The sequence below is a fragment of the Euleptes europaea genome, chromosome 3 (genome assembly GCF_029931775.1).
Source record: "Euleptes europaea isolate rEulEur1 chromosome 3, rEulEur1.hap1, whole genome shotgun sequence".
Classification (NCBI taxonomy): domain Eukaryota; kingdom Metazoa; phylum Chordata; class Lepidosauria; order Squamata; family Sphaerodactylidae; genus Euleptes; species Euleptes europaea.
This window is the reverse complement of record NC_079314.1, coordinates 95855409-95869572: the sequence shown is the minus strand read 5'-3', so window position 1 is coordinate 95869572 and position 14164 is coordinate 95855409. Positions and strand designations below refer to the sequence as shown.

The window sequence follows — 14164 nt, the reverse complement described above, 5'->3', positions numbered from 1 at the left end:
TTCAACAGCATTTTTACCCTTATAACTCTGAACCTATCCTGAAATATTCCCCTTTAGCTACTATGAGTGTGAGCATGACAGAGAGGGGGATTAAAGGAAGTTATTATTTATTCAAGGAAGGTGTTTACTATATGTTCAATAGGAAAAGTTGGGCTTTTATGCAGGGATGTTTCCCCATGGTCACCCCTGCCAACTGCTTCGGGGTTTCCTTTTGATTATGCGTGCCTTTTCCGCCCATCAGAGGTCACCTCACTCTCCCCGTGTGTTTTGCTCGTGATTTCCGGATTCTGATGAAAACAGCATCTGGAAAACATGGGCAAAATGCGCGTGGAGAGCAAGACAACCTCTAACAGGAAGAAAAGACATGCATAATCAAAAGGATGCCCCGAAGCAGCTGGTGGGGTGACTGTGGGAAAACGTCCCTGCATAAAAGGCCGTTGCTTCTGATGCTTACCTTTCAAAGGCGATAAAATACACAGACACTGGGTCTTGTTGAAAGAATTGTTGAAAGGTTATGATTAAATCATAAATTCTGCATTCTATTATTTGAAACCCAGCCTATTAATGAAGACTGCCTATGACTGGCTGCATTGTGATAAGAAATGCAGCAGCTGGTGATGCTGATATTCCATCTGTGAAACTCTTAAAGGTACAGGGGCCCATCTGAGTTCTCATCTATTACAGTTTGACATTTGAGTAATAATTTCTCAGAGCACACCAAGGTAAGGAACCATAGGTACACCAGAAATGGCATTCAAGGGGCAAAGAGTGATTCACAGCCTGTGAGGAACTTGGGGAGGGGGGGGGCTGGACCAACAGGGCAGCAAGATGGAGTAGGATTGCCAACCTCCAGGTAGTAGCAGGAGATCTCCCTCTATTACAACTGATCTCCAGCGGATAGAGATCAGTTCACCTGGAGAAAATGGCCACTTTGGCAATTGGACTCCATGGCATTGAAGTCCTTCCCCTCCCCAAACCCCACCCTCCTCAGGCTCCACCCCAGAAATCTCCAGGTATTTCCCAACCCAGAGCTGGCAACCCTAAAGATAGAGTCCAGCCTAAAGATAGAGTCCAGCCCCAATTCAAGCCAACCTGCACAGTAAATTGGGGAAGGAGAAATACAAGGGAAATAATAAAAAAATGACCAAACAAGAGAATGAAATTAATGAGTATAATCATAACACTATAACGAATTAAGTTTTTTTAAAAGATGAAAAAAATGCACACCTGCTAGCCACAGTTTAGAGCTAAACTACTAAATTAGATGGAATTTTAGTCCTCTCCAGCCAGGTCATTCTTACAGTATTATGTTTACGAAGTTGTCATATTACATGAGGATCTTTAAAACCTGGGTTCGGCACCTACATTGTCCTTTGGCGTGCCACACAGGTTTGGGCAAACTTTTTCAGCCTCAGGTCTGTTTTTACAAAATGGAAACAGTAGTACCTTTCTCCGCAGCCTACAAAGACAAAAAAAAAAGCAAATAAATTCAGCTTTGAACGAAACCACACTCCGTCTCCAGTGCATGGTCACTTCCCCACAGAGCAGTTTCATCAGCCAAGCCCCAAACCTAAAGGATAGCTAGCACAAATTGTGTCCCTGACATCTCTTTGTATTCTCAGCGAGTAAGATCTGAAAGGCAAGTGTACATTATAAATGTAAAAACAGCTGTCTTGGAATGTGTTGCAAGCCACTAACAGGGCTGATGGATTTGAATGACATCATAACTTATGAGAACACATTTCTAGCCAGCTGGTGTTATTTATAATATACACATGGGGAGGGGGGGTTGATAAAGAGATAAAAGGCATGAATCTCCTGTCAGGTGGCATTTGATGTAATTGAAACATTAATAATCCACCCACTAGGCTTGCCAACCTTTTTTTTTCTCTACCAGCTCCTGCACTTTTTTTCTCTACCAGCTCCTGCACTTTTACTAGCAGTTTGATCAGCAAGCGCTGGAATCTTTATCTCCGTGCCATGAAAAGCTTCACCTGCTGCTGCTAAAAGAACAGGACCGGCACAATATACGTGAGTGTGTGTGTACATATATGCCCTACCTACCCATCATGGTTTATTGTTCATAACACACTATGCACAGTGTTGTCATAATCCAGGAATCAAAAGCAGTGCAACTGCCCTGCCCCAATCAGAGGGCAGGAAATTTTGACAGTACCACTGTTAGCCTAGGTGAAAGAGAAGATTGCCGAGTTTGTTTGTTTTTGCACATGGTTTAGTAAATATTAGGAAGTCCGGTATTTTGTGTGGGGATTATACTACTAGATGTAATTTCAGGGTTAAAATTAGCAGGAGCTGGTTTGGGTGACATGCTCTCATTCCCAGGTTCTCAGCTCAAACAATGCAAAGGTGTACAAGCCATGCATATAAAGCCACGAGCTGAAATAGGACCACTGTGTGTTAGTTTCCCATTGCAGTTTATGCTTCTTCATCTTCTAAACCATTTTTCTCCCCATCGCTAATGCACATTCTTTTTTAAGGAGGGAGGGGAAAAAAAACATGCTTCAGTGCTCCAGTTTCAAAATGCAAAGGTATGATGTTATTTGTCACCATGCCCAAAAAAGTCCTTACTCGGTAACTTTGCCAGAAGAGGGAGAGAGAGAGAAAGAGAAAAGGCAAATGTTCTCCCAGCTGTTTCCTGTCTACAGTGTCTATGTAATGTAGATAAATGTGAGGATTTTCTCTAAATCCCTCTTCTGTTTGCTAAATCTCACTGTCACTGCTAAAATCTGAGCAGATCGAGCCTGCGCAATGGAATAAAGTCCTCAATATTGAAATGTGACATTGCTCTCAACATCTCACCTCTCTCTGGATTTCTTTTCTTTTTTTTCCCTCATTATTCCTGCTAACCAATTCATTTCCAGAGTTTGCACTTAAGAAGCAATGGAAAAAATCAACAGTCTTTCAACACAATTATTTAAGTGCTGCTTTTGTGATTTCTTGAAGGTAAATCTTTCTTCCTATTTGATTTATTTTTAAAAAAAAACATTTTATTGTGTGTGATCTGTTTCTGGCTAGAAGACTACTCTGCACTTTTCAGGGGCATTATTTTTTTTAACTGTGCATTATTGCTAAACTGCTGAGCAGACAACTTTGAGCAGAGTTGAGGAATGACTGCATGTGATTGGTCTTAGTGCATCTAAGTGACTGTAAAGGTAAATCTATTGCAGGTATTTAAGAATTTACTTGCGTTGGGGAAACTTTGCAAAATGCTGGCTGTCATAGCTGAAATTTCCACTTACATCACTTTCTATAGCTAAGGCTGCTGAGTAGGGAGTGAGAAGTTTTGGATTTCTCTGCAGGTGCAGATGACATGATACCCATTAGCTATCAGGTAGCTGGTTCAGTTCACTAAGAATATTATGTGCATAGAATTCTCACTGAAGGCTGCAACGTACAGCTCTTGCTGCAGATGTGTGCTGGCGCTATTTTGCATTTACTTTTTTTATCGCTTTCCTGTTAAAGTGAAGTTTGTTTTTCCCTTTCTAAAATAGAAACCATGTACAGCTTTTGCTGGCCATGCATATTCATGTAAGTTTTAGGTAATTGTGCAGGAAGGAAAATGGAAAGTTTCTTTTGTCCTTTTTCCCCCTTGATGTTCTTTGCAAAGAGGGTCTATGTCAAGCAAACTTTGTTAATTTGTACACTTTGTTATTACTCCTTGCTACTTAAGAAAATAAACTCTTTTTAGGTAAATTTGGCTCCAGTAGATGCACTGACCTCTGTTTCTCTGAGCTGGCCTTCACTCAAGTTTCCATTCTCAGCAAAATTATATCCTTCAAGAATTAATTCTCTCTCCCCCCACCCCCATTTGTAGGCAGAGTTTTATGCATTTGACACAGTCTTCAATGCAGTAGGTGCTAATTTAGTTTTTTTAAACTGCCTTTCTCAAACTAGATTCACCATTTTATTTTAACATGAGGGTTGTAACAAAATTGAGAGTGTAAAAGAACAGGATGTTGTCCAGATTTTGTTAAGTCAATAGCCACTAAAGGATCAGAACTGCAATCCCAAAACTATGGCCATTCAAATGTAGAGTTTACTTAAGAGAGGAAGAAATAAAGTAAACCAGTCCTTTAAGTGTAACCCATATAATAAATATTCACCACTTCTACTAAGTAGCTCTGCTACTCTCCAGCTACCCGAATTTATAATCAAAGACAGATTCTTGCAAGTTGTTTTGTAGGATTCTGATGCCTGTGTTCTCAGAAATAAGTCTTCAGTGGGTCTTGTTCCCTAGTCTAACATCGCAGCTTTAGCCCTGTTGTACTAAGTGAGGGCAAAGGCACCTTGAGAAAAAAATATCAAGTGACATGGGTCTTTTCCACAAAGTCATTCTTTTGGATTATGCCATCTGCATGAGTTCTGCTGAGCACCAGTTTTCTACTGATCAAAACAATTAACTTGGCTTGTGGCTCGTGTCAGTCAGAAAAACTCTCCATATAGAAGTACCAAAGAGGAATCTTTCAAATCCTTCTTTGGATTACTTTGATCGCATCCATTATTACTTGCATATCTGTTTACTACAAGTGTTATATTTGGCTACACAGCAGTTTATACAAGTATGTCCTTGGCATGGATGGATAATTTGTTCTTGCAGTTCCATAGTAGCCAGGCAATTTGGTAAATTTTAGTCTGTAGTATTCCTGTTGCCAGAGCAGTGTCCTTACAAGGCGTTTGTCATTACAAGGCGTTTCTAATAAACAAAGTGACATTGTTTAAATGATTATAAGTCAGCGTTCACCCAAAGTTCGTGCGAATGTTTCTATGCGCGACTTGATTTAAAGCTTGTGGAATGGGAGGAGTTGGGGGAGTGTAAGGAAGGTGTAAAAGCATTGCAATGAGCCATGTGTTGGCTTCCGTAAGTGCCACTGTTTTGGATTGCTGCACTCTGTATGCAGTAGACACTGGATCTTCTACTGGAGGGGAGAACCACGGAAACTACAGCTGTGAAATACAATTGGTCGTTCATTAGAGGGATGTTTAGCCAGTCTTGGACTGCGCAGAGTTGTACTGTGAGTCCAAATGTAATCAGACGCTTCTTATAAACTCCACCCACATGTCAGGGCATGCTTTTAAAGGCCTCTGTTTCCCCTCCAATTTGGACACACAATAAATTGAACACACCTTGAACTGTTGCAATTTCAAAGATCAGCATCCAAATTGTTAGATTGTCGTAAGTATTTTTTTTGTATGAATCCCACCATCCCACCTGTATTCATGTATGAAAGAACTGTAAAGGTACAAAATAGTGTGTTTGTTTTGTGTCAGATTCCTGAATAATCTTTAAGGGACTATTATGTGCTCTACAGACCAGGTGAAAGGTCCATTTGGCCTATGAATGTGTGAAGTCCCACCCCAAAACACCTTTGCAAGTTCTTGGTCATTTTATAACTGTAGGGAGCAGTGTTGACTCTTTCCTGGCTTGCACCAAAATAGGAGGAAAAGCGTTGGAGACCCTATCTCATCCTAAAACTTGGAGCACAAATTTTGCTTACAATATCACTTGGCTTCAGTCTCTCAAATGTATACATCCCTGCTAAATGAGTTTTATATCTGAAGCAAGGCCAGTTGTAATTGAGGAACACACTGTTAAATACAAAGTGTTCTTAGATGCCATTCTCTAGAGACTATACCATGACGGTATTTGAACTGCCTCCTTAGAAGGTAGAGTATGTGGATAGCAGGTACACTAAACCTCTTTGAGATGTTATTCATGTGGGAAAGTGATTTTGTTGAAGCAGAATACCATGCTGGGTCATTTATAGATGGCCCTTTATAGATGGCCACTGAAGTCATGTTCAGCAATTTGAGCTGGTTTGTTGATTTTTAGAATGGCAAAGTTGGTTGGCCAAAGACTCTTGTTATGAAATGAAAACGTGTACATTCTCAATTCTTCCATAACGTGTATGTTGTCTTTGTTTTGGATGTTTTCATTATGACAATGGTGAATGAAGGCAATGGTTCTTGCTTCAACATTGTCTTCCTTTATTCTATTGCTGTTTTTAATCCTGATGTGTGGGGTTATTCTGAAGAAGGGTTTGTATGTAGGGAGGAGCCCTAGAGGCGCAATGGATATCTCTTTGCTTTGCATACTAAAACACATTCTACCTGTCTACATAGGGTTGCCAAGTCCCTCTTTGCCACTGGTGGGAGGTTTTGGGAGCAGAGCCTGAAAAGGGTGGGGTTTGGGGAGGGAATGGACTTCAATGCCATAGAGTCCAATGGCCAAAATGGCCATTTTCTCCAGGTGAGCTGATCTCTATCTGCTGGAAATCAGTTGTAATAGCAGGAGATCTCCTGCTTACTACCTGGAGGTTGGCAACCCTATGTCTACAGGAGCCACCAGTGAGCAGGGGACCACCTAATGCCTAGGATTGGTTTTGCCCTTTGTAGCAACAGAGTTTACTTTTCCCATGTGGCAAACAGTAGTCATTCACTTATGTATGAAAAAGTTAAGTACTGCACTCAAGATCATTGGGTTGGAGGCAAGTCCTACTTCCCAATACTAGTGACCCCACAACACTGTTCCCTTTTGATGGTTGGCCACACTAGAGTGTGACAAAATGGAATGGTATGTTGGCCATTGGCTTTTTATATATTTCAGGGGAAACAATGCAACTGACCAAGTGTTGTGGGGCTCCCAACTGCTGTTGAATCTATAGAAACATAAGGGCCTTAACACAGTTAGATGGTGCTTGTGTTTGCAATAAATAGATTATTTCCGTCTGGATCTTGAAACAATCTAGGAAGAATGTGATTGAATTGCCACTGATGTCCTGGAAGGATCAGTGCACCACAGATGCTTTGTGCTGCTCCAGTAACATAAAGCAGCTGTTAATCCTAATTTAAGCAGCATTTACACAAGGGTGTAGAGCTGCTTTGGTAGCTGGACCACACCCAATCCATTTGGCCTTGCCCTCAGCAGCTGGACCATGCTATCTGTTCATTTACTGACAACAGTAAATGCATGGGTTTACCTATGAGCTTCCACCATCAATATATGCAGGGCAGGGCTCCTGTTTTGTTTTTAAATAGCTGGGCAAAGGAGAGAATTTTGGCAAGTCCAGCTTCTCATGCCCCAGTGATTAGAGAAGCCAGAGTTTTCCTTGTTGTGCCACTATCAAAGGCAACAAAGTCTGCCTTGTATTCAGCATGGCAACCTCCATTTTTTAAGCAATGTGTGTATGTAAAGTGTTGTCAAGTTGTAGCCAACCTATGGAACCACATAGGGTTCTCAAGATAAGACACAAACAGAGGTGGTTTGCCATTGTCTGCCTTTGTATATCCACCCTGGACTTCCTTGGTGGTCTCCCATCCAAGTACTAACCAGGACCGACCCTGCTTAGCTTCTGAGATCTAACAAGGTCAGGCTATCTTGGGTCATCCAGGTCAGGGCATCTTCAGCTATATTTATTATTTAGTTAGTTCATTTATATCCTACTTTTCTACATAATGGGGACTCAAAGCTGCTTGCATCATTTCCTCTCCTCTGTTTTATCCTCACAACAACCCTGTGAGGTATGTTAGGCTGAGTGTGTGTGACTGGCTCAAAGTCAGCCAGTGAGCTTCCATAGCACGGCAGGGCTTCAAACCTGGGTCTCCCAGATCTTATTCTGAAACTCTAATGAATATACTGGCTTTCGCGGGGTAACTGCTGTTGAACAGTAGCAAGCACCTGCGCCTGGGCGAATCATGTGAGTTGCAGAGTAGCAAGTCACCTGGTGGCTGCTGCTGGCCCTGGCCTGAATGAGTCCTCTCTCAAAGGCCAAAACAGACCTGGTTGCCTCGAAATGCCCACTGAGGACATCAGTTTCTTAAAGCTACAGGTACTCCTTTTATCCTTTTGGGGTTTTTAATCCCCTCCCCTCCCCCCAAATATATAGATTTCAGGTTTTTCTTCAAACCTGGGGTGTTTCTCAGATTTGTAGAGAGATCTGTCTTGTCTGTCTATGGTCCCAATCTCTGGTTTAAGTATCCACAGATGGGGCCACATTGAGAATTAGATATATTGATGATGATAGAGGAAACCTGCAATTACCAAAGGGTGAAGCATGTAGATCTGTTACTGTTCCTCTAATAATTCTAATGGGGTGACTTGGATTCCTTTTCTTTCTCTGTTTCTACTTTTTCATGCATGAATGCAACAGTCAGCAGTATTTCCCAAACAGTAAACTATTAACAGCCCTGACCTGACTAGCCTGATCTTGTCAGATCTCAGAAGCTAAGAAGGGTCAGCCCCAGTTAGCACTTGGATAGGAGACCACCAAGGAAGTTCAGGGTTGCTACGTAGAGGCAGGCAATGGCAAACCAGCTCTGAACATATTTTGCCTTGAAAACCCTAGGGGGTCACCATAAATTGACTGCGATTTGATGGCACATTCCACCACCAAACTATTAACAACCATCAAATACTCTAATGTAGATAACACACCTATGCAATAACATCTTGGTCATAGGGTGGATGAAGGTTGGAAGTCAAAGTCCCTCCCACAGACTAACTTCCTTTCAGCAAGCAAGTTTTTCATATCACGCACATCACCTTCAAATTGGGCCTCTTCCCATGTTAGGTTTTTAAGTATATGCCCAAGATGTTTCAAGTGTATACCTAAAATTTTTAAATGTGAAAGCATCAAACATGTGTTTGCAAATATGTGTCATTCGGATACTGTCATCAGGGAGCCAGCACTGTTGAATTCAGCTATTCTTATTCCAATGAAATCCATTAAAAAATCAAGCTATTTAACTTGGATACATAGTGGAAGGAAAAGAATATGTAAATATAGTAAAGGATCCTGAGAACTACTCCATCTGTTTAGCCTGGGTATTGATGAGTTCACATGAATTCTGCTCTGAAGTCCATGAATTAAGGAGGAAGAAATTGACAGTTAAAGACAACAGTGATATAGCTTGTATATTTGACAGCATGGAGATATGTCAGCATGGTGTAGTAGTTAAGAGCGGTGGTTTGGAGCAGCGGACTCTGATCTGGAGAACCGGGTTTGATTCCCCACTCCTACACATGAGCGGTGGACTCTAATCTGGTGAATCGGGTTGGTTTCCCCATTCCTACACAAGAAGCCAGCTGGGTGACCTTGGGCTAGTCGCACTCTCTCAGCCCCACTTACCTCACAGGATGTCTGTTGTGGGGAAGGGAAGGTGATTGTAAGCCAGTTTGATTCTGCCTTAAGTGGTAGAGAAAGTTGCCATATAAAAACTAACTCTTCTTCTTCATCATCATCATCACTGGATACTGTCATGACTTGTATTATTGCTAGGGTTGCAAGCTCCAGGTTGGGAAATACCTGGAGATTTTGGGGGTGGAGCCTGAGGAGGGCAGGGTTTGGAGAGGGAAGGGACTTCAATGCCATAGAGTCCAATTGCCAAAGCAGCCATTTGCTCCAGGGGAACTGATCTGTCACCTGGAGATCAGTTGTAATAGCAGGAGATCTCCAGCCACCATCTGGAGGTTGGCAACCCTAACTATTGCTGCCATGGTTTGTTTGAACATGAAGTTCTAAATTGAATTTGCTGTATGCAAAATCCAGTGGCAGCCTAGGATACATAGAAGCCCTGTGACAAATGTTAATTTATTCTTACTTCATATTCTTCTTTTGTAGTTTCCCTTGAAATTCTTCATTTTTTCTTGGGGGGGAGGGGGTACAACTTGGCTACAAATTTAGCTTTAATTGGAAATAAGGTGGCAACCTTATTTGCTGCCCTACCTTGGAGAAAATGACACATCAATAGGGTTGCCAGCTCCGGGTTGGGAAATACCTGGAGATCTTTGGAGTGGAGCCTGAGGAGGGCAGGGTTTGGGAAGGGGGAGCCTTCAATGCCATAGAGTCCAGTTGCCAAAGCGGCCGTTTTCTCCAGGTGAACTGATTTCTATTGGCTGGAGATCAGTTGCAATAGCAGGCGATCTCCAGCTAGTACCTGGAGGTTGGCAACCCTACACATCAAGCCTACAGTAAATTTGGAATGAAGGGTAGGTAAGACAGGCACAACATGGGGGTCTAAGGTGCCAAATGGACAGTTGTTCAGAGAAGGCCCTGTTTTAGGCTTCTGGACAGAAATGCTGATGCAGTCCTTTTGCTTCTTTGGCAGGTGAAGATGCACACTGTGTCCTCAGTTCATCTCTTCTACTTTGGCCTGTGTTTGCTGACGTTAACCAGTTCCTCTGCTGCTGCTGGCCACGAGACGCTTTGTGGAGCTGAGCTGGTTGATGCTCTTCAGTTTGTGTGTGGAGAAAGAGGTTTTTATTTCAGTAAGTTGAATGTCCACCATTATTTCTATTGTTCAAAAGTCTGAATATTTTTTTCCCCTGACAACATTTCAGGGGATAGTCCAGCCCAACTGCAAAAATATGGTTCCTCCTGAGTTCTCGAAATCTGAAAGGAACTCAAGGATTTTGTAAAGCACAGAGTTTGGTCTGAGTTCTGCACTTCCTCCCCCCTCCTCCAAGCTTTAGCGAGTTTGTCTTTTCAAGAATGTTATGCCTTTTAATCACTTCTCTTTTCCTCTTGCTGTATTTGCTGCTTTCTAAGGACCTTCTTGATGGAAAGGCACAAGATGCTGCATCTGTCAACTCCTTAGAACTGGGTTCCACATCATATTACTGTCCCACTTAACTATAACATCTGGTCTGAGTACTTCTGTGAATTGGCATTCATCAAAATAGGAAGTGTAGGAGGAAGAAAATTATTATGTAAAGCAATTGCTATGAGAAGTTTGCTGCATCCGTCAATTCCTGCCCTTGCCCTGACTTAAAGAAACTCTGGTAGTAGAAAAGGTCTGTTGCATGGAATTCTGGGAAGCTAAGGCAGTTTCTTGTAACTTCTTTTCAGCTGAATTCAATTCACAACTTGATTACTTCTGTCAATAAGTCTTTTATGCCATTGACAAAAGGGGGTTGTCTTCAATCATCAGCCGTTGATAGTAGTTTTATTGAATTAAGGTTTGCAATGATTGCAATTGACATTTGTGATGGGTGATTTGTCTTGCCTGTGTGAGGAGTGAGAACAAGTTCAACAGGTTGAACGAAGAATAGGGTTGCCAGGTCCCTCTTCTCAACCAGCGGGAGATTTTGGGGGCGGAGCCTGAAGAGGGCGGGGTTTGGGGAGGGGAGGGACTTCAATGCCATAGAGTTCAATTGCCAAAGCAGCTATTTTTCTCCAGGTGATCTGATCTCCATCGGCTGGAGATCAGTTGAATTAGTAGGAGATCTCCTGCTACTACCGGGCAGTTGGCAACCCTAACGAAGAAGCAGAAATAATATTGAGAAGAATGAATTATATAACTGATCTTCAGTCATTCCAAGGGGACTAGTATGAACTAAATGCCAAACACTGGAGCTTTTTTGCCATCCTATAGGGTTTTGTAGACTATCCTTCTGACCCAGTAACAGCTTTCTCCATGTGGATCAAGTGGGCCAGGTTTTGCAGTAGGCAGGTTGCTGTGGGGGGAGGATAGGAAATTGTTCTCATATTTTGTCAAGTTGTCCAGCCCATGTTTAGAATGTGTTTAAATATAGGCTTGGACAGAATTTAGATTTGTATGAATCTCTCTCCTCCCCCCCCCAAAAAAAAAGGTAATTCTTTCTTCCTTAAAACTTTTATGAGTTGAAAAATTCCCATTTCTTTCTTTCAAGAATTCCCACTCTCGATCCAGACAGAAAGAACTGTGAGGATTTTTTTTTTAACTGCTGCCTTATATTGTTGAAACCTCTCATATTTCTCTTGCAAACTGCAACTGACCATGATTCTAATATTGGTTTCATTTAAACCACTGGGAATTCTCCCATTGATTCCAACAGACCTGAGATCTCAATCCACAGATCCAAGGGACTGTAAAGCTGGCATTTGAATTTTCCTACACGTGCAAATGGAAGAAAAGGACCACAGTGGCCACTGTGGATCGAGATCTCAACTCTGTTGAAATCAATAGAAGTTTACAGTAAGGAGAAGAGACCTGTATTGATACATAATATGCAGCTCTGTTTTCCTTACTGAATCACATTTGCAGCATTCGGAAATGAAGCATTATAGCAGCAGCTTCCAAACTGGGCTCTGAGGTATCTTGGGAGTTTAACAGAGATTATTCAATGTGGCAATCAGAAAGGTAGAAAGCTTCCCTGAAGAACTGCCTATTTGCCATTACCAACCTCTCCTGGGAATGTGTATAGAGACAGGAGTCAGATCACGCAAGGTACTAATGAGGCCCAACAGACCTGGCCAGTGTCCTGTGCAAACTCAATATGCACCTTCATCAGTGCAGTGGGATACCTTGGCAGACAGGTTTCCTAGAGGCTCCCTCAAGTTTAAAACAAAGCTTGAAAACCACTGCATTAGAGACCAGACAATATTAATAACATCACTGTTGGGGGGTGGGGGGGAATCCTCGCTGGCAAAACAATTAATATTTTTACAGTCAAGGGGATGAGGTTACAGTGCATTCATCCTATATAAACAATGCTCAAGTGGAAAATTTCATGTAACTTTAGGGTGCTCTTAGAGAGCCAGCATGGTGTAGTGGTTAAGAATGGTGGTTTGGAGCGGTGGACTCTGATCTGGAGAACCGGGTTTGATTCCCCACTCCTCCACATGAGCCGCAGAGGCTAATCTGGTGAACTGGATCTGGTGAATCGGGTTGGTTTCCCCACTCCTACACATGAAGCCAGCTGGGTGAGCTTGGGCAAGTTACAGCTCTCTCAGCCCCACCTACCTCACAGGGTGTCAGTTGTGGGGAGGGGAAGGGAAGGTGATTGTAAGCCGGTTTGATTCTCCCTTAAGTGGCAGAGAAAGTCGGCATATAAAAACCAACTCTTCTTCTTCTCTTTCATGGTTTGGCAGTAATCTTTATTGTTTTATTTTGGCAATTCCATTCTGAGCTGACGTCTTTCTCTGTTCGAAACAGCAGTTAAGTGGATGGAAATAGTGAATGCTGTACTTTGATGCAGAGTTAAATCCATTTGATGCTCCCAGCAAGTAAAGATGGCTGTCAAAATTATATTAAACTATATATTACACTATATTAGTGGCTCCAAATTATTATTTTATTGTATCGTACGCCATCATTCCGGCAAAGAATGCATGCAGTATAAATAGTATCCCTCTCATATCCTTAGAACAATACTTTGTGGCAAGTTAGGCTGAAATATGGTAACTGGCCCAAGGGCATCTAGTAAGCTCCATGGCTGAGGAAGTATTTGAACCCAGGTCTCCTTGGTCTGTCCTGGACACCACACTGGGTCAGGACTTGAATACCTAGCTAAAAGTGCTCCTGGAGTAATTAAGGTTTTGTTGAAAATGTACATAAATGTATAAAAAGAAATGCTGGTCAGCAGTGACTTAGCTACTGTGTGTCAAAATGCAACAACCCTTATGTACTTATGGATATATTAATAGTGAGTAGGGTTGCCAGGTCCCTCTTCACCACCGGCGGGAGGTTTTTGGGGCGGAGGCTGAGGAGGGCAGGATTTGGGGAGGGGGAACTTCAGTGCGATAGAATCCAGTTGTCAAAGTGGCCATTTTCTCCAGGTGAACTGATCTCTATCGGCTGGAGATTAGGTGTAATAGCAGGAGATCTCCGGCTAGTACCTGGAGGTTGGCAACCCCAGCTGGAGATCAGTTGTTATAGCAGGAGATCTCCAGCTAGTACCTGGAGGCTGGCAACCCTAATAGTGAAGAAAAATAACACCAACAACTGCTGTCCACTTATCATGGTTGTTACTTGGCCATGTATATGAACCCTTATAAACTTTTCTTCACACTGAGGAACTCTTATGTCAAGAGTTCTACATCCTTCTATCTTTGTAGCTGATTAGCACCAGGCTGACAATGGGAGCATGTTCTCCACAAACACCTCTTTCCCCATTAATTTTAAACCATACTTAATCAGAGCAGGGATTGGTTTCTTTAGGTGTACAATGTGCCGGTCATATTAGTAAAAACTAACAAGGGAGATTAGATCTCCTCATCCAATCATGAAAACATTTAGTTATGGCATGGGTGCACTTCAAACAGTTTTATGCTTATTTAATATCATGGTTTCCCTAAAGGAATACTGAAAATGTCTCGTTTCATAAGAGTGCTAGGGATTCTTTCTTAGAGGCCTGTAGCATGCCTAACAGAACTCAGGTCACAGT

At 42.2% G+C, this 14164-nt stretch overlaps 1 protein-coding gene across 1 annotated transcript in view; it reads left to right on the top strand.

Moving 5' to 3' along the window:
• Positions 1-2760: 2760 nt before the first annotated feature.
• IGF1 (insulin like growth factor 1) overlaps positions 2761-14164 on the top strand; it is a 92793-nt gene continuing 81389 nt past the window's right edge. Inside the window, exons 1-2 of the mRNA XM_056846922.1 lie at positions 2761-2964; positions 10126-10285. Of these exons, the coding sequence (XP_056702900.1) occupies positions 2902-2964; positions 10126-10285 (223 nt within the window). The 5' untranslated portion in view covers positions 2761-2901. The remainder of the gene's footprint in view (positions 2965-10125; positions 10286-14164) is intronic.